This window comes from Manduca sexta, chromosome 18 (assembly GCF_014839805.1).
Source record: "Manduca sexta isolate Smith_Timp_Sample1 chromosome 18, JHU_Msex_v1.0, whole genome shotgun sequence".
In the NCBI taxonomy this organism is placed as follows: Eukaryota; Metazoa; Arthropoda; class Insecta; order Lepidoptera; family Sphingidae; genus Manduca; species Manduca sexta.
The window spans coordinates 5690488-5712401 of record NC_051132.1 but is presented as its reverse complement, the minus strand read 5'-3'; the positions used below and the strand labels follow the sequence as shown (position 1 = coordinate 5712401).

The following is a 21914-nucleotide window of genomic DNA, read 5'->3' as shown; positions in this document are numbered from 1 at the left end:
TTCTGTTGTAACTTTTTGCAATGGATTATATCACCATACGCAGCAAATTATAATCGGTCAAATAAAGATGTATGAATTATAATATGTATGGAATCGTGTATGCTACATGCGAGGAAAGCTGACGTCATTTTACCGTAATCTATATACTATTATATAAAGCTGAAGAGTTTGTTTGTTTGTTTGTTTGTTTGAACGCGCTAATCTCAGGAACTACCGGTCCAAACTGAAAAATTCTTTTTGCGTTGGATAGCCCTATGTTCGTGGAGTGCTATAGGCTATATATCATCACGCTATACCCAATAGGAGCGGAGCAGTAATGTCTAATCTCAGGAACTACCGGTCCAAACTGAAAAATTCTTTTTGCGTTGGATAGCCCTTTGTTCGTGGAGTGCTATAGGCTATATATCATCACGCTATACCCAATAGGAGCGGAGCAGTAATGGCTAATCTCAGGAACTACCGGTCCAAACTGATTTTTTTTTTTGCGTTGGATAGCCTTTTTCGTGGAGTGCTATAGGCTATATATCATCACGCTATACCCAATAGGAGCAGAGCAGTAATGGCTAATCTCAGTAAATACCGCTTCGAACTAAAAAAATCATTTTGTATTGGATAGCCCTTTGTTCGTGAAGTGCTATAGGCTATATATCATCACGCTATGACCAACAGGAGCAGAGCAGTAATGGCTAATCTCAGAAACTAGGAGTTTGAACTGAATAGTTCTTTTTGTGTTGGATAGCCCTTTGTTCCTGAAATGCTATAGGCTATATATAATCATCAAGCTATGCCCAATAGGAGCGGAGCAGTAATCGCTAATCTCAGGAACTACCGGTTCGAACTGAAAAATATTTTTGTGTTGGATAGCCCTTTGTTCCTGGAGTGCTATAGGTTATATATCGTCACGCTATGACCAATAGGAGCGGAGCAGTAATGAAACATGATGCAAAAACGGGGACAATTTATTAGTTTTGAGAGCTTCTGTTGCGTGCGCTGCGTAAACGGTTAAAGTTATGCAACAATAATGTATGACGGGATTGTTCCTCTTAACAAGTTCTACAAAAATATATCATAAAACAAAGTCCCCGATGCATCGGTCTGCCCGAACGTGTTCAACTCAAAAACTACCCAACGTATTAGGATAAAATTTGGTATGGAGACAGTTTGAGACCCTGGGAAGAACATAGGCTTCCGGGAAAATATATAGCGTGACTTTTATAACGGAAAACTTTAGCCTGAAAAATTTTATAACGCGGGCAGGAGCCGCGGGCAAAAGCTAGTCAGTTATAAAACGAAGCCCTAAATATATAAAAGTATACAAGCTTTGTAATATGAAGCGAACATTTTATATTGTGCTTTTAAATTACGTCATTTGCCGAAGAAATGTTTAGTTTTAACATTTACGGTTGATACAAATAATCAGTTAATGCAATTTAGACAAATTAGACCTATCACAGGAAAACCAACCAGCAATTGTTTTACACGACTTTTCTTATGCTGTTGCGAAATCGACTTCCGCACGCGGTCTCGCGAACCGCGACAACAACATTGCGAAATCGGTGAGTTTTTAGAAAGTTCACAATCAAAAGCTGATCGCCACGTATTACCCAATACTTCTTTATTTGGTTAACATATAAACACACCCACGTGGTTCCACTTTGATTTAGGCAAATCGAATAAACTATGCTTACACTTATAAATACTTATTTTTAGCAATCATATAAAACATAACAATTGTAATTCATTTTATAAAAAAAGGCATTTATTTACTAAATGGATTTCGTAATATAGTATGAATTCATTGATACGGGGCCAAAAATATATTAAAAAAATAATACGTTTAATCCTAAATCTTGATCCTGGATTTAGGATAAAGAATGGAGGAAAGAGGAAGTTACATGAAGAAAATGGGATACGAACCTGGGCATGCCGCAGCTGGTTGACGAGAGTGGAACACCTCTCCGGGTCTTTGCGACCGTCGAAGGAGTCCAGCTCCGCGGCGACCATGTTGAGCGCATCGTCCGCAAAGAAGAACTGAGCGAGGAGTGATCGGTCGTCTCTCTGTAAAAAACAAATGATAATGAATAAACATCTACTTACCTTAAAGACTTACCCACAAAGGAATATAGTACTAATACCTATAATATTATGAACATGAACGTATCTAAAGATGTTTGTTATTGAGGTCAAACAGCGTAAACACTATATTTTGTTAAGAATCCAAAATAGAAATACGAATTTGGCAAAGTATACGAAAATACAACAATGGTTACGTTAATATTTTCCGTAGAAGAAAAGAATGATGGTGATATTCTCAAACAATGAATGAAAAGAATACCAACCTATGATGACTAACAACACAAGTTTTCGATAAGGTCCATTTTGCCAGTGTTGATAGCCCTACTTTAGTATTAGTAATAAACCAGTGAACTGGAACATTGAGCTCTACCGGATGTGACTTTAAAAGCGGCCATTAACATTTCATCCCGATTAAGATAGGCAGAACACTAGCAAGCAGTAGCACACTTCAAAAATCGCTATTTTTAAATATTTAGACCGCCGCATTTTATTGTCTTGCGAATGCTAAATTTCTTGGAAAAGATTCTGGCATAAATATTTATACCTATAGGAAACAATCTGGGAATACCAATACCAAAACATTGGTAAACTCCTACGTAATTTAAATAAATGTGGATTGGAAAAAATCTCATTCAAGAACATAGTAAATAACAAATGAAATAGGTTCATTTGGTTTGTTTATTATTGTAATGCCAATAAATTGAATACTTCAGGACGACTGGTATTGGCAGTTTGTAGAGCGAGAGCTGATTTGTTGTTTATTTACCTACTATAGAACGACGAAATGACTAATAATTAGAATCGTAATACAGACGTCATCGTGAATCATATCGTGTGCGTACAATTGTACATCTAACTGATCTATAAGAACGCCCTTATGACTGCAAAAACAAAAGGAAAACTTGTTATGTGTAAAAAAAATATTCACATTTGACCCACAAAGGGCCAGTGGCCCACTAAAGACTGATATTATGATTATTTTCGACCACTGATGTAGAAGAAAGCGAGACCAGCGCATATCGCAATCAAAATTGTATTCTGAGCAATTCAAGAATATTCTTTGGAAGCGATATACATATATAACAGCCCAACATTGGTAATCGAACTGCAGAATTTTACTATATTCTGCCACTAGACCAACAAGACGAAAACAAATGTTGCAACTTTGAATGACGGAGTAATTCCATATAACAAACCAAGATAAGATTAAAACCTTTTCGTAGATGATATTTGGGTTGTTTGTATAAGACAATAAAATATAGACTTTATTAGCAAATATGTCATGTGGACAGATAATAGAATTCGTGAAAAAAGCACATGCATTAAACATAAAAATAATTTAATATTCCAATGAAAAAGTGAAAAATAGGTCATAGAAGTTGAACTTACTAGGTGTTCATTACAAAAACAATTTTAGTTCAAAACAACCCACTATTTCATGAACGATTACAAAAAAAATATCAAATAAGTAGTGTAAAAAATATTTCCGAATACGGATTCTTATTTTTGTTTTCGTCGTCCCATTAATTTAAAGAAACTAATGTTAATTCATTTGCATCATTATGCAGACCACAAATGCTACGAGAAATCTCTACCAGCTCAGAATTTTTCCTCGGTTCAATGCCACAAAATAAAAAACCAACGAAAATGAAACTGAACAATTTTGCTACACACAATTCAATTTGAACTACGTTTACAGTTGGAGCTATCAAATTTTTGGACCGTGATATGATAGCATTTTTAATTTGAAATATACAAATTTAATAGTTGCTACTAACAAAACATGGATTAAGTACATAAATAATAATGACATTAATATATTTGTGTTTTATAGGAAAATAACATAACTGTTTTTATTGTTATATGTATCCCTTTCGACCTTTGGCCTTAAAGATTGACCGGTCCAAACTCTGAAGAAAATGCTTTTAACGCGCGTCAACTGCTGCCTCGCGTGATGCGATGAACAGTGAGGGAGTGGTGTCTGTCATTTTTAACGATCTAGATATTTTTAATCAATTGATATCAGGTACGCGTTCAGGCTTTAGCGTTAATTACCCTGGCTTTGCTGTTGGGAATAATATTAATATACCCTACCTAAGGCTTCAAGAATAAAGTTATCTTTTAAACAATGCGACATAGGCATACGCTCGAATGTCTTAAATAACATCCCATGTATGGTTTTATGCGTGCAAATTTTTTTTTTTGTAATTTAAGTTCCGAATATAATAAATATTAAGTTGTAGACTTGTGTTATGGTATAAGGTATAATTATGTCGCTTTATCACGCCACTACCTACTATTTTATATCCATTTTATCAGTCGACCCCGCTGGTGTCATTTCAATTAATTAACATTTTATTTGTATCAATTTATTTTTTAATAATTTCATTGAATATATGCTTATTTTAAAACCTTGTGTAAGTTGCCGGAGGTTGATAATCTTCAATTATAACCTTTACAGTCCGATCTTTTCTAGTGCACTTACTACAAAAGAATTCGAATAAAGACCAGTCTGCTAAATAATCAATGCAAATCAATAATTTATCGGAGTTAATAAGCATTATCTACGATACGTGACTGGAATTACAAACGGCTAAATACCTACACTACGTTCAATGTTTACAATCTTAGAGGAATGAATCATGGCCAGTTTGCGTTGTAATTAAGAAAGAAATAATAGTATGAATTATATGTTCAGGCGAATAGGCAACGTACAATGTCGAGGTCGCGTTTCCAAAGGTTGTTATATAATTTAATGTTGTTAAGTATATTAAGTCGTGTGGGCTGTTACGGATTTAATAATGTTGACGCAGTTGAAATCGCTAAATACCGACAGAAAAAAAAATATGATTCGTCAAAAAATTATAAAACTTGATCTGATGGCAGGATGTTTTGCGTAAAAAGCAAAGTACAAATAAAGTGTTGATTGGTAATTTTTTATTCATATATATTTTATGATAATCAGCCAATTCGAGCTAGTATAATACCCTTACTCATACATTGCTTTTTTTTTTCATAAGAAAAAATGCATTACATGGATACTCCCATCTCGCATTTTTCGGTCTATGCGAATTGCGTTATTATCCCAAAATATACATATATTTTTCGTTCTTAACATAATCTACTGTTCATTCAACAGTAGGACTATAAAAATTATACGAGATAAGTTCAATACAACAACAATGCTTCATTAAAACTAATTTTATGTGAAGTATGCAAAACGTATTTTTTGTTTCACCTATTCAGAGAACGATTTGAGGGGAATTCCCATTACCCATAGTTTTTTTAGTTTATTATTTGGAGTGCTCTGATTGGTCTTGTAAAATGTTATTATTTGCTCGTCAACAACAACTATGTTATTCCATACATTCGATCAATTACTTTAAACGAGTAATTTCAGTTCAGTCGTTGAGGAACAACAAATACCGTACTTTTTATAAGTTTACTTCAAAATGACCCCACTGCACTTGATGGTAAGTGGAGTGAGGTCCAATAGAATGTGGACTGACGTGAGATGATTACACCTCGGCAGTCGACACAATTATGCCGGCCTGTTGGAACTGGACAACACAGGCTGATGCAGGAACGCGTCACACTTGCGTGGACAACTATGGAGGGTTTTAACACCTTGTGTACGGTGGTCGCTATCCGAACGGATATAATATAGCCTACCACCAGCTAAAATTAACACCACACTGAATTATTACATATATGTATGATGTAATAACCAATGGAGCGGTATCAAATCCGTACCACTGTATCGCATGCACAGCCATTACCCATCTCTTGGGGTAATTCCCATTTGGGAAACTATGTGAGATGGCTTAGACTCAAAACTGCGTGACAACCGTATGGCTCTACTGCTCAGTATAATTCTTTGTAGGATAATTTTCAGAAATAAAGACAGTTACATTATAGAAAATAAAGGTATTGCCTTGCCGATAAATATGTTTGAAGAGAGGATAATTTTTCGAAAAGAAAAAAATGCATACACCTTTGCACGGGCATATGCAGTGATTCTGGAACACGTGCACAAGGAAACAAGGTTAAACCTCTCGCAGGATTAAATCTGTCGCCACTGCGTACTGCTGACGTCATAGCACACTGATCGCACAAATTGTTCACCGATTTATACGTGCAGCGGCATTGCATCCGACAATGAGGTAATTGGCGCTCCGTTGCGACGGAGTTTAACCTTCACATTATGTGCCCGCAGTTTTGAACGCCAGACTCAGAGCGGTAGCGGTTCGGTCCGGATTGTGTAACCCATTGTCTGCAAACATCCGTGAAACGAGATGAAAACTAAATCAGAAATGAGGACTCAATAACGGTGTCTAGCGAGCATGGATCAGATAGTAAGCAGTTTCATGCTTGTGGGAGCCTCGAAGTATATTTTCGTGCTGCAAAACTGCCTACTATGACGTTTAATTTTGTATGTAGATTTTGTTTTTGCTCAGCTTTGTTTCTATCGTTTGCATAAGTCTGTGACGACAAGCCAAAGCCTTTAACCATAGGATTGAGAATGTTCCTAATAATAAATATAATAATATCAACCCTGTATTATATACTTGCCCAGTGCTGAGCACGGGCCTCCTCTACTACTGAGAGGGATTAGGCCTTAGTCCACCACGCTGGCCTAGTGCGGGTTGGTAGACTTCACACACCTTCGAAATTCCTATAGAGAACTTCTCGGATGTGCAGGTTTCCTCACGATGTTTTCCTTCACCGTTAAAGCGAACGATAAATTCACAAAGAATACACACATGATTTTTTAGAAAAGTCAGAGGTGTGTGCCCTTGGGATTTGAACCTGCGGACATCCGTCTCGGCAGTCCGTTCCACACCCAACTAGGCTATCGCCGCTATCAAGAATCTCTATCGCTATCAAGAGAATGTTCCTGTTAGAGTATAATTCTTAGTTTTAACTGGCTCAAGGTATTACTGACGAAATCTTTAGAATTAGGACTCCCAGAGGGCTTATTCGGCACTAGACCAAGTTCATATAGCTATCAACAACATCGACAAAGCATTGTGTCAAAATCACGTTCAACAATAAAGAGCACTTTCTCTAAAAGGTTTCGGGCGTCCGATACAGTCTGATTCACGTGACCCGTCGTCCACGTGACTAATAGCGCAATAGGCACAGTAACGGCTAATACTTCTCCATATTGCGAGGCAGGACAGTAGTCTGGGATTTTAAACGGTCACGTTTTATTGCTAAATTCGATAATTTTAACATTAATCATTTCATTTAGAATTTTCACAACATTACGAATGCCATAAAACACGATTTCATGGAGAAACAATTTTAATCAACAGTCGATTTTGTAAACAGTTTTAAATATTGGTAAGTAAAATTATACTGATAACGACGAGGACAATAATAAAAACAAAACAATTCAAAATAAAGAAATAATTTGAGGCTTAAGTCGCCACATTCAGCAGGCCGGGTATGTAAAGGTGTAACCAAATAATGCACTAAATATTAAAATTTAAGTATGACAAAAAACCTTCGAAATTAGGTTATCTACCCCGACTTGTATTCACAAATAACATGCTTATCATCTAGATCACATAAACAGATATTTATGAGACGTTTGATATGTTCGTCTCTACATCCATAAAGGAAACGTTTATATAAACAACTCCATTACTTTACTAAGAATGGCACTAATTTTAGCAAATTATATGATAATCCTACATATTGAGGGCTTAACCAGATAAAAAAATAAAAGCATTTGGCACCAACAACATCAATAAATAAACCTAAGAAAGAAAAATATGAGACGAACCAATACAATTTGGCCAAAATCTGATCAAAATAATGGAAGTGCATACGCTTATCTACCGCGCAAACTTTCTCTCTTATAGCTAGCTTTGTTGGCTTTTGTCCAACGTCTAATGAATCTTGACCTACAGTGGTGTCTTTTGTTATAAGACATTGAAAAGGTATTGAGACACGACGGCTTTTAAAGTCGCTGCAATCATTCTGTAAAAAAATGCAAAATATGTCACCCGTAAATTAAAGAAAACGAGATCGGTTTTCGTCTGAGCGTTTTAGATTCGAATTTCGCATTGATTTGAATTCGGAATTCGCAGTTAACACAAAGGAGGACGTAGTAAAAGTGCAGTAAGATTATAACAGCTTAACACATTCATAAAATAACTGTATGATAAAAACCAGCTCAAATTAAATAGGCCTTGTGCAGATTAGTACCATAATATTAGTAATATATCATGATTTTGTTCATGTTGTATTGACACAAAATCCCAAAACTGATTTTATTCTGTCACGCAACGAGTTTCGTATCTTTTCCAAAAAAAAAAACAATAGACTGACAAATATACTTGACATTGGGTTTATATTACGTTAAATCTTCGTAAAATATACAAAACATATAGTTAGAATAAAACATATTATAGTAGATTGATTACTATCAATCGTAAAAATAATAGAAATACGAAAGTTTGTGATAGTGTTAAGATATTTAGAATTGTGTAAGAACTTAAGAGTAAACGCAGAAACTGACGGACTTAGATAAAATTTACACATACCGATTTTTTTTTATTCTCCAAATGTACAAATATATCAATTTACCATACAGCATAATACTAGTACTAATATATATGTTAGGAACATTAAAATAACAGGTATTACAACAAAGTGAACTGCATGTCATTAAAATGAATCTACATAACATAACGATATTGTGTACAGTTTTCTACGCGATAAATCGGTTATTAAAACTTGTCGATGAAAAGTACTGCTTAATTTGTTATTGAGAGGCTATAAATATAGAAAAGTATTATTTTCTAGTAGGACCACGGTCTTCCGGATTCACATTTTCTTGCACTCGTTATGAAAAGCATCTTTTTAACTTTTGTAAAGTCAACTACATTAACGTATCATTCATGAAAGACGTTCGTTCTATTTACATATGTCCTTCCTTATGTCACTATCTTCAAAGCCTTAAGTATCGCATACCAACATTATACTGAATTTAAGGCAAGTTTGATGACAAGAATCGCTTTAAAGGAAAACTCAACCTTTCACCATAAACGTCTCATAGGAAGATGTACTTAAAATAAATCTTCCTCGCGAACGGGATTTCCAAGCAGACCCATTCACGGGTAAGAGTTAGTTAAAAATAAATTGCAGCACAAACAATCATAATCACTTCCGTGTAAAGTCCCCGAACAGAAAAACAGTAAACCACACAAGCACACTTTGTTTAATCATCCTTATCGTAGGTAGTTTTATCAACACACAAAGCAAGTATGTACAAGGAAATTGTAAAATTTACATTTTAACAATTCCAAGTGGATACTTGTTAATGGATGTAATCAACTCTTACTTTCTAAGATACCGCGGTATTCAAGTGTTATGCACTTACGTTATTTAAACAAAAGAGAGAATTCTCTTTTCTAATTCGCTTAACGATTAATTAGGTGTTAATTTAGGTATACAAATTATATTTTGTCATCGCCACGTTTAAGTAATGAATCGAAAATTAACCAACATAATAATTTACAACAATTATTTTAGTACTAAAATAAATATGTACTGCACAATGATAAGTGACAACTCAAATACATTGTTTGAATAAAAAGGTTTAGTAAGTAAGTAAGCGTAGGTAAGGTACCTATTTGTGCAAATTCTGATAACGGTAATAAGACAAGCCATCAACAATTGGTCTTTTCATATGACTTCAGTTATCTGATCTATAGTCATCGATTTCTATATACTCAAATATTATTGTTTTTCCTTCAAATTTTTCAATCATTTTCGGTACTGGTAATTAACCAGGTACTCAAAGTGTCCAGTACATCTAGACTGGTCTTTATAATTGAAAACTTATTTATATTTATTATAAATAATCAATTTATCCCAGGAGCAAACACACGCGCGTGGAGTGTAACCTCGCGGCAGTAACTAGTATTATTCATATAACAACTCTTGATTACATTAATTCCGTAGTGAACCCACGAAATATATATAATAATCTACAAATTGACCGACAGTTCACTGCTATAAACAAGGCAATGTCATCGTATTGTTTTGCAATTTAAAAACACGTCGCCCAATATTCTTTTGAATACGTAAACAGTTTCGTGCCTCTCATTATAATTCTGTACAAAACGAGTTTCTAAACGTTTCATATAAAATGAGAGCTTATTTGTATCGTTATTTAGGCTTAAAAAAGGTTGCAAGCTCTACGTGTGCTAAGGTTGTTGGCCGTTTAATTCAGACCTCAGACATTATGCAAAGTAGTCCTATTAATCGGTTGATTTAAGTTAAAAGGGTCTCTTGGATTTTACTTTACTTATGCCTTATTTGCAGGCATTTTAATCATTATAGTACAAATTTTAACAACTATTCAAAGAGAATAACGTAGGCCCATAATGACTAATGACTAATGCTTTCCAGACAATCATATTTGTGAAGGATTAAAGCGTAAGTAGTTGAAAAAAATATATATTTACACAGATTAAAAAGTAACAAAAATTTTGTATTGTTTGGGGTGTGGACTTGTCAATTACATCAAAGAAAATTGTGTAGTCATTATTCCCTGAATATAATTATAATATTTATAGTATCTAAACATCCTTAAATAGATCATGAATAAACAGAACTACACTAACGAATATGTAATCGGATTGTTTAGGCCACGTGAGCGTCTACTGTCTGCGACAGGCGGTGAAGGTCATCACGAAAACTGAACTAGCGTTTTATAAAATACTTCGCATGGTTGCTATATTAGGGTGCGTCGATTTTTTTTCTTGCCAAATGATTCCGACACTGGGAATATTTATTAATTGATTAGTGACTGACTAGTAACGACATATTATAGTGGTTAAATATACAATCAATTAAACAAGGATAAAATTGAGGTAAACGGAGATACAAAAACTATAGTAATTGACATATTATAAATGTGTAGGTCTGTGAAAATGTTTGTATGTGTGGATGTTTGTTAAAAATAAACAAGCTCATATAGGAAATTTATTTTATCCGAATTTTAAAGAGGCCTTGACGGCATATATCATGACATTGTGGATTATTACATTGATTTATAAATTATCGTAATACGAAGGGCTTTTCACGCGGACGAACCCAGGCACAACACTTAACGTAAAAATAAAATAATAAAAAGTTTTCTTTTAGGATTATCCATCAATAATAATATAGATCTTTTGCAATTTTATTACTAAACGACAAATTATGTTTTTAAAATGGAAACAAAGGATAATGCTTTCAAGTAATACCTATTTGGTATGCGTAATGAGTTAAAATTAGTGTAGTTACGAATGATTAATAAATACCTGGTAAAATTAATCCTAATAAATTTTAACTTGAATTAATACCTGCCACAATTATTAATTATTAAATACATTACACTGACAAATTTCAATTATATAGTTAGTCGATCCTAAGCCACAAAGTATCAATTTTAGAGCTATTTTTATCAATTTAAAATAAATACAGCACACCACTAATGTGTTCGATAACTATGCGTAGATCAGCTATACTCTAAGTGTGTTCCGCGGAACCCTAGGGTTCCGTGATACCTCTGTCGGGGTTCCGCAAGAATTTAGAAAAAAAAAATCAAAACACCTCTCTCAATAATAATTAGTAACTGTTACATTGTACTTTTATTATGCTGACTAATAAAAAATACACTTATAAAAACAATTGTTTTATTGTAGGGTTCCATCAAGTATTTTGCTTCCCAAAAGGGTTCCGTCATTTAAAAAGTTTGAGAACCACTGGCGTAGATAATTAAAATTATGCATTTCTTGGTACATCATGTCATTTGTGACCTATGTGAGTAAACATGTCATTGTAAAGATAAGGAATGTTGGTAAACTCTATTACCATAGCATAAGGTCAAAAATGATTAGTTACATAAACCAGCAATGATGAAAGTGAGTTGACAAAACCGAACATGACGTCTGTTGCCTTGATATCACACGGCGCGCCGTTCACTTCAATCGTCAGCTATGATAAAGTCAAGGATTATAAATAAATTTAAATTTTTTGTTTATGCCGTGTCTATTTTTCATTTCACTACTGTTTGGAAACCACATATCCGTAATTATCAGATTTCAGATGGTAACAGGCAGCAGGCGTGATCAATAATCATTTTATTCGAGTGAAGTAGATTTGTTTAATGATTTCTTATGTTTACGCGAATGTTAGTCATTGAAACAAAAATATTTTTCGGCCCCCCTGTGACTATGAAGGTTGCAAGTCTTCGAAACGTCGGGAAAAAATCTCAATATAAAAAACCGCAATAGAATCTGAAAAATAGTTTTAATCCAATATATTTCTATACCAACGTTGGCATATATTCTGGGACCACTTGCACGTCTCTCATTATTACCAAATGGTACAAAAATTTAAAAATGCAGTTAGCCTTAATAAATACTTCATATTTTCAGCCACATTTGCTAATAGTTTATAAAGCCAATGTCGATGCGGTAAAACACAAACGTTACACATTGTAAGAAGATAACATCGTGGGACTTGCAGCTGTTGACAACACACGGGAAAACCTGAGTACTAAACATGTGGAACATTAATCAAATAATTTATTATGATAATACAGAGAACTTTATCAATTAAACGTTTTGGGTAAAGAAATATACATTCATCCAACATAAATCATGCATTTTGACTAGTAATCTAGAAGTTCTATAATAATGACAAATAAAGAAGATCTTTTCTTACGAAATAGTATCGCTTGGAGACAACACGTAAGTGTTTCACAAGCGCAGTGTTTAATTAAAAACACGTGACAACTGACCGTGGAATAGTGATAACATAGACAGTTTTGAATTCGGCTTTTGTATTGAAATTGACATTGAAAGGATTCAAACGAAGTGCGGTCATTACCACCTGATAATCTTTATCGACATTAACGATACGGAATAAAGATATATCAAACATAATCAGATAGATTTCATGCGCAACATTAGGCAATATCACGAGCAATCTGAATTTTGATTTAATGGTTTGGTCCATAAATGTTTATTTTTGTAATTATATAGAAAAGCACACAAATTTGTTCTTTATGAACTAATTCTAATTCATAAGATATGTATTGATGTATCTTTTTCTGCAGCAAAGTATGGGGCTTAACGAAACACAACAGCATGCCATTATCACAGAAAATTTGCGAGATGTACTATAACTGAAACCATAAGCCTAATAAACCACTCGAGTCACGTGACCTCGCAAAACTGTTTTTCCCGTACAATGGTTCAGTGTGCCAACTGTAGAAAAAGAAAAAAATTGACATGAATCATGCTTGTGAACGTTTATTTATGATAAAAAATTAAGCCATTGAAGTCTTAATTAACCATCTAGGTGGCCAAAGGCAAAAACGTGAAACAATAGAATATAACGAATAATACACGGCCGATAAAATAGAAAACAATGCCAAAGAAACCCGTTATTTTGTTAGTCATTTGTGAGCTCAAAGATTATAAAATCGGGCATTCGCAAAACATTTGGCAAAGTCGACCGAGTTTCGCGGGCCATTGGGAAAGCAGTGAAAAAAGTGAAAGTGTGCGAACGGGACGCACCACGGTTCATTTACGGGATAGACAAGGACGGAGGATATCACGACTATATTATATCGTAGATTACAACCAATATTATATTACATATATGCAACATGCATCGTCGCAGACAACAAAACGACTTATGCAGAGATGGATTATGCTAATTTGTGTATCTGTCTCCATGTCGACATTGAGTATGTCGTAAAAGCATAGATAACAAACTACACGTCGTAAAACAGTTATATTACTTACTCTTACAAAGACTTCTCAATGAGAGCTGAAAATAGGTAGTTTCTTGATATATTGTGGCATCTTTTTATTGGAACAAACTGGATATTATCATTATTCTAATTACAATGGTCTACTTCATGCTGAGAAGTAAAATATAAACCTTAACAATGAGCTTTAGGCACGTTTTTCGATTATAAAACATAATTGTGACAGCAGCATCGTCTATTGGATTATACAACCAGTGCAATATAATATGCTGACAATACCGGACAATCGTATGATAAAGATCAAATAGTAATAGGCTACTTCTAATTATATTCTATTGAGTCTCGGTGTTAATGTGTTTGTAAAAACAATTTACAAGCGAAACACAAATTAAATAATGACTTGGCAACTAGCAAAGGAGCTTAAACGCGGGAAGTAATATTAAACATAATCATAGAAGTTATGGCAAATAATAGAAAATTAATCAATAAATGGTTTAAAAATATAATATAATAATTTCTGCTAAGATAATAATAATATGCAGTACACATGTTCATGTCAAAATACAAAACACTGTGTGATATTTAGTGGTTTGAACAGTTATTTTTTTCCTGGTTTGACAAAAAAGAGTTGGCAACACTGCTACTCAACTAAAGGAACAAAGACCAGTGAAATGGTAAATGTGAATAATCACAAATCACTTGATATGCAATATTTCACCCAATTATGTTTGCTTACTCATAAATGGAAATAAACTGGCTCACATTTTAAAGTAAGTACATATGTACATTGATAACATTAAATCTGCAGGGATATACTTTATTGTCATTGTCTTCAAAGTATTAATATACTAAATACGTCATTTCACATTGTTACGTTGAAAAGTATGAAAAATTTGTTTACTATATCTACCTATGAAAAAAAAAATTTCATACTCATCCAGGCTGAAACTCAAATTAATGGAAAACAAGATATTTTTCATTAATTTCAGAGTAAAATGTTTTTTTGTAAATGTATACATTAGTATGTATTATTATTCTTAACATGTTATCAAACGCCAACAAGTTTTTATTATTTATATCTCATTTTTTGTCTGGGCATATATGGTAATGACAATGACCAACTATGATTGAGGTTTTAATAAGCAAAACATCAGTTCTGGGTCTCAAGTAGCTTAGATCTACCTAGGCTATATTTTATCTATGCCCATCCCAAATAAAAGTTATTATTTTACGGCCTTTGTGCAAATAAGCATTGCTTACTGTAACATTTATAGACAATCTAAATGTTAAAACAAACAGGCTTTAGCTGTGAGTCAATAGTACTCATTACAGTTTGACTTACTTCTTAATAATTCACCAAAAGTGGTGTTAGATAGGAAAGGGTGATGCTATAAAAATAAGACAGTGGCCTAAATGATTCTGTTTTACAAAAAGTTCATAAGTTTAATGTGAATTTAACATGAATGTAGCATTCATGATGAAATAGTATTACAGTTCTGCATTATACAAGAGAATTTCAATTAAATTAAAAACTATAAAAGAAAACTACAACAATACTACAATAAACATGTCAAACCTAAAAAATCTATATTAAGTCTCATAATGCCAAACAATTAGACTGTTTATAAAATCCTTCAAATCTGAACACAATAAGCACACTTACACAATGCTGCTTGATGGCTGAAATAGACATTTCTATGGTGGTATGTGCTCAGATAATTTCTCATATGACACATTTCACAAAAAGAACATGGATTTAGATTTTCATAAAACATTTACATACCCAAACAAAAAGTTTTCTTTAAGGAAAATATTTGCACCAGCCAGTACCAGCTTAAACAGGTTTTATTGTTAAAGAGGAAATACCCATAGCATATTTCATATAATACGGGAACATGTATTTTGTTTTATTAATATTGATTATTTATTCCTATATTTACTTACTTTGCTAATAATTAAAATTAAGCAATTCCAAAAAAATATAATGTTGCATATAAACATAAAAAACACTAATTAAAAAGAAGATTACATTGCTTGTGTTTTAATTATTATATTATGTTAAAATATTTTAGGGTTTTATAGTAGTTTTAATCATCATGACGCCACCACTAAGGATTACCAAAGCGAGCACAACCTCCAGTCATGAAGAAAAAAAAAAAAAGATTTTTGTTAAAAAAAAAAATCTGAGCAGTTCCCTAATGCATTTTTGAAGTTCAAGGACAAAAAACAATATTTTTAATATGACAGTATGTTAAATTTATATTCAACCCAATACAAAAAGAATTATCAAAATCTTATTTGATTGTGAAGTGTTCCCTTCTGTATTGTCAACTATTCTGGACTATTCCGAAGTTATATAAAAGCGTGCTCTAAAAGAATCATTCAAATCAGACACAAAGTAATAAAATCACTGAATAACAAACAAAAAATACAACAAAAAGATAGCCTATCTCCTTGAAAGTCATTTAAAAACAGCATTCTTCATAACAAGATCATTGTTTTTACATAATAAATGTATTTTTCTGGCAACCAAATGATAGCCCTATGTATTGTAAGGCCTATGTGCGCTGTTGTCTAAGTTATAGTTGTCAGTAAGTAACAGATTATTATATTTTATAATAACAGAATATTTTCATGCAAACAAAAATAACTAAGCCTTTATGTTATGTGGGTGTTTCAAATATGGCTATGTCGACATGTCAATAGCCAAACCTCATGCAACTACTATATGGCATAACCAAAACTAATTTTATAGATTTTGTTGTTTAAATAATATTGTATATATTTTATAGTATTAAATCTTATTGAATACTTTTTGTTTTGATACAATATGTTTCCTATATTACTTACTTCAAGATAAATGACAACTCTAATGGATTACCAAACCATGAAAAAGAAATAAAATTTTATATTCAATATCAACAAAGAGTAGTCTGATAAGTTCTAGTTAGCCATACTGTAAAATATTATTTTATTTCATGTATTGAACATCACCATTCCTTTGTTTCTGATTGATTTGATTATTATTATACTTTTCAATAATCTCTGTCTAAAAATATAGTCAGTACAATTTGGGCAATAATAACCAGGTGTAATATATAAATCTTTTCAGTAATCCATTATAACAACATATTCTTGCCAGGTATCATTAAACATAACAACATTGCACTGTTCACTAATATGCGGTGAGTGAATTCAGAAATAAATTATCAAGTCATCAAGGTATTTTCCATTACTTATTTGTGATAACTTTGTATTGATAATTTATGTTGATAAATATAGGCAAATATTATGTATTGTATTTATGATTCAATAGATAATATTTTAACTGGCTTGATAAAAAAATGTCTACAAAGTACAATTTGATACAAAACACAGTGAATACATTTCCAAATTATTTAAATTAAGAAGCTAAATCAATATAGCAATTTACATACATTTAATATTGTATTAGATCTTTATTATAAATCAATTATAATGTCACATACATAAACTTAATTTATTAGCTCAAACTGTATTTATTACTTCTTTTTGAGTTTTGATTTTAAATAATTGCCAAAATAAGTTGTATCAGATACACATTTTTTAAATTTCATTGCTAAAAAATTAAATTTTATGCATTATTTTGATTGTGATGGATCTCATTTATGTTGGTTGCATCGGAGTACATACCAAAGCATTAACTAGTTCTGATTCCGAACCACAGTAACGCAACAAAGTGATACTTTATTCCAGTTTGAAACACATCACAGCCAGTGTACCTAATTGCATTATGAGACTTAATACCTAATGTCTCAGAATAATGGGCATATTATTACGGTGCATTGTCATACATTTTAATTTAAAATTACATCACTACCAGCCAGTATACGCATAATATATAATATGAACATATTAGAGATTAAAGATGAACAATGGCAATATGATATTTTAAAAGAATATATATTTTGTTCCCAAATAAAAGTTTTACTGCAATGAATACATAGGTAATCTATGAGGAAAACAGGTTAGAAAAATAGTAGAAATAAAATACTCTATGCAGACGAAAGCATACAACTTAGAATATCAAAATACTCCATTAGCATAAGCACGAGACTTAATCAATGCAAAAATGTTGCTTGTTTACTAGTGGTATATCTATTAACTTGTTCTTGCCAGTATACAATCTTAGTAATAATAACTACATTCAGTGAAATCGAAGTTGCAATACTTATTTATAGAAACCTTATTATGAATAATTGAAGAAAAAATATACCTGTGTAGTATGCATGTGACTGACTGGCTCAGGATGATATCTATTGTGTATTCAATTTTTACAAGTTTTGGTTTGGATGAGTGGATAAACAAATTTAGGCCAAATTAATTTTGATGATCAATTTTCAAGGAGTACAGATATTATGTTTGGCAGCCTACTGGATTTATTTATAAACAAACTATTATCAAAAGCTATATAAATAACGTAAACAATAGTAAAAGGTTATAAATAGGACTATCTCGTCCATAATGTAATCATTACTCTGTGACTATAAAACTAATTTATACAGAAGTATCCAGGGGCAAAAAGTAACATATAACTAAAATTTTCTTGGGTTATAATAATTGATCCTATGCTTAATTTACTACGCAACAATGAAACTAAGTTTTCCGACCGCGGTCAACTCTCTTAATGTCACTAAAACCTAAATCATAGGATACAGTCACGCCATTTTTACTAATAATAGAAAATGGTAGACGTTTTATTCGCTTCGACAATCAGAACAATAGTAGGCAGGAAAACGTATGCAGTCATTCAACAAACAACAGCACCACAAAGGATTTTTAACAAAAACTATTCAGATACACTGCTGCATTATAAACTAATAGAAATAAGATAAACAGTCTAAGTGACCTACATTAATTCAATAAATATGATTCACCAACTATCAGATCATAATAATAGAGGAAAAACACCTCTGACGTACCTTGGGTTTGTAAAACCATTTTCTGAGAGACTCCATTGGACCCGTTTTATAATATAACAGCCTCATATGAACAAATCACAGCATGAGCACACACATCATAAAATTTATAAAACACAAAGAATCACCACGTAACAGCAAACAAAAATTTATTTATTTCGCATAATATTTACGTCAAATAGCACAAACGGCGGACATGTTTTCACTATCCGCGTACCGTTCACGTTACAGAATGAATGACGAACGAACGAGATGGCAACTTCTGCAATGAAAATGCTTAGTGATGTCCAATCAAATATCGAATTAATGTATCGACTAAAAACCGTCGTCATTATTATTGCTGAACATAGGCCTTCCCTAAAAACTTCCAGGTCGCAAAACCGTACCAAATAAATAATTTCATATCGTATTGTGTTACTAAATGTTAAAGGCCGAAATATCCATGATTATTAATTATTTTTACGTTTTTCTTTCAACTGCGAGAACTAATCACTAACTAGACGTGAATTTAAATTCTTTACTTGCCAATACTTGTTTAGTTACCCAGATTAAAGGTAAAAACAAAATGTATGAAAATGGACCTTGAGGTATCGCCTTAAGATTTCTTCTCTTTACTTATTGTTTGAGTTGTTCATCTTTGTTGCAAAAATATATGAATATATTTTAAAATGAGGTGTTTATACGTCATTTCACAAAGATTCAATATTACAAAATGGTGATTTTATGATCACTACTCGATACCGATTATTATTCAATCCTTGGTATCGATTCATGATACTGCGTCCCTACAAAGAGTTTCGTCATAGATAATAAATTCTTATTTTGTTGTCTAGATAATAATTTATTATTATATGGATAGCAAAATAACACCAGAATGAAATAACAGTTCCTGTCATAGATTATAAAGTGTTTAGCTCTCAGCTTGGCTCTCAGTTTTTACCTGCACCCTCAAAACAATTACAAGCGTATTCTGAGGTTGCACCTCATTCATGCTCATGTCATTAGGTCTTTATTGACAGGTCATCCGCCATACAGGATGCTAAAGAGTAAATAATATACTACGTAAGCAAGATCAAATCGTATGGGTTCGGCGGTCGACCGCACTATTTCTTTACATTATCAAAAGACAAAGGTCGTATTTGTTTGCTCTACAGGATACTTTTTAGTAATTTAGTTGGCAAAATATCTACACACCCGATACTAGATTAAATTAGTCGTGTTATAAAATCACTAGGTGGTTGCGACTGCTGCAACTTGTATTGGGTGTCTAATATAGATAATATTTTAATAATTATATATCATGTCGGTAAGTGATTGACATGTTGCAAGTTAAAAAACAAATACTAATGTCTCATACAACATGTAGTCTGCTCAGCAAGTGGAAATTATGTACCTAAAGAATTTTAAGTAAGTAATACCCGCCAAATTCAAATAATATTAAACAAAAAACGTTATGGGTTTAAAAATATAAGTAACGTAGGGCTCAAAAACACGAATGAATTTGTAATGTTCTTCACATTCAGATTCATAAGTTTTTAACAACTGGTATTTCCTTTTAATGCGGAACAATTATATTATAATTGTAAATTGTCCTCAATGGATGTTCGATATATTAAGTAAATAATATATCGTCTTTTTAATTTTTTAAGGTTCTACCAGCAGCCCATTTTTAATTTAATTATTTACTTACTGATTTATTTCCTTCGGTTTTTTAACTTGCTTATTTAGTAATACTATCTTACACTTATCTTAATTAATGCGAAACATTGTGAAATTGTTTGAATGTTTGTATTAGATAATAGAGCGACCACAAACACAATTAATGTTTGAAATATGGAATATATCCGGATAGAACACACCCAGGATTAGAATATAATCTACATTTACTGCCGGTAATATGCTCCCGTTTCTTTATCGGATTATTTGCATAGATGGCGCTTGTTTCAAACAGACTTTCTAACTTGCTATTCAACAAAAGTAGGCAGGTACAAAGTTAGACTTTTATAAAATCTTTCATACGGATAAAGCCGCGAGTAGCACCTAGTATAACTATATTCGTGGACCTATCTAGTACTGCAAGGTACTAACTACAGATTCAGTATTGATTGACAACAATGCTCGGTTTGGGTGTCAGTGTCCATCACATGTTTAGCATGCAATATTTGTTCCAGTTTGAAGGATATTGTAGCTAACGAAATTAATAGACATTATTAAGTTACCATTTTCTATCTCATGATGGTTTGCATGCAAAATTTGTTCCAGTTTGAAGGATATAGTAGCTAACAAAATTAGTGGACGTTATTAGGTTACCATTTTATATCTGAGGACGATGCATGCAGTGGAGTATCATGCAGTGCTTTGCAATTCCGAGTCTTGTAATATGTTGTTGCTACTGTTTATGGACGATACGCTTACCATCCGGCGATGTTCATCTCGTCATTAAAGACTGAGTAATAATCACTACGCATTAGACTTAAAATTTTATGTCTTAGGGTGTCTAGCGCAATATCACTACGCAGCAGCACCCCATTCAGTACTTTGTAATTCAAATGGGATAACAAACAGCTGCACAACAAATTCTCCACCCCACTCACCATCAGGTACAGTGGAGTAGCCGGCAAACGACTAAGTGGATAACCTCATGAAAGTTTAGTGAACTTGACCGCTCACCACTCTCATCAAAAACTCGGAATATCAAACGAATCATTAATGTCTATTCGGCTTAATTTAGGACCGAGATTAGGGAATACTCGAGATTCAGTATTGTTTAGGTCTCCAGAATCTCACTCGCCGTATGAAACGTCACAATATGTTGTCACTTCGTTTTGGTACATAGCCTTTCGAGATAATATGTCGACAATGCGACTCTACCAATTTAAAAAACAAAATTCCAATATTCGGTTTTTAATTGGCCATGTTTTCTGCGAGCCAGTGGTATAACTTCGGTCGATCCAGCTCATTCCGTAGCCTTTCGAGGGTCTAGAGTGCGAATGTAGCACACATTATATACCCTTTCGAGATAATATGTTTACAGTGGGACTCTACCACTTTAATGAAATCAACATTTCATTATTCATTTTAAAACAGATCATTTT

The 21914-nt window shown here is 32.8% G+C and overlaps 1 protein-coding gene across 1 annotated transcript in view; it reads right to left on the bottom strand.

Annotated features, from left to right (window-relative positions):
- Positions 1 to 19069, bottom strand: part of LOC115443354 (lateral signaling target protein 2 homolog) — a 46830-nt gene extending 27761 nt beyond the window's left edge. The window contains exons 1-2 of the mRNA XM_030168721.2: positions 18823 to 19069; positions 1918 to 2058 (exon numbers count right to left, since the gene is read on the bottom strand). Coding sequence (XP_030024581.2) covers positions 1918 to 2058; positions 18823 to 18888 — 207 coding nt within the window. The 5' untranslated portion in view covers positions 18889 to 19069. The remainder of the gene's footprint in view (positions 1 to 1917; positions 2059 to 18822) is intronic.
- Positions 19070 to 21914: the final 2845 nt, after the last annotated feature.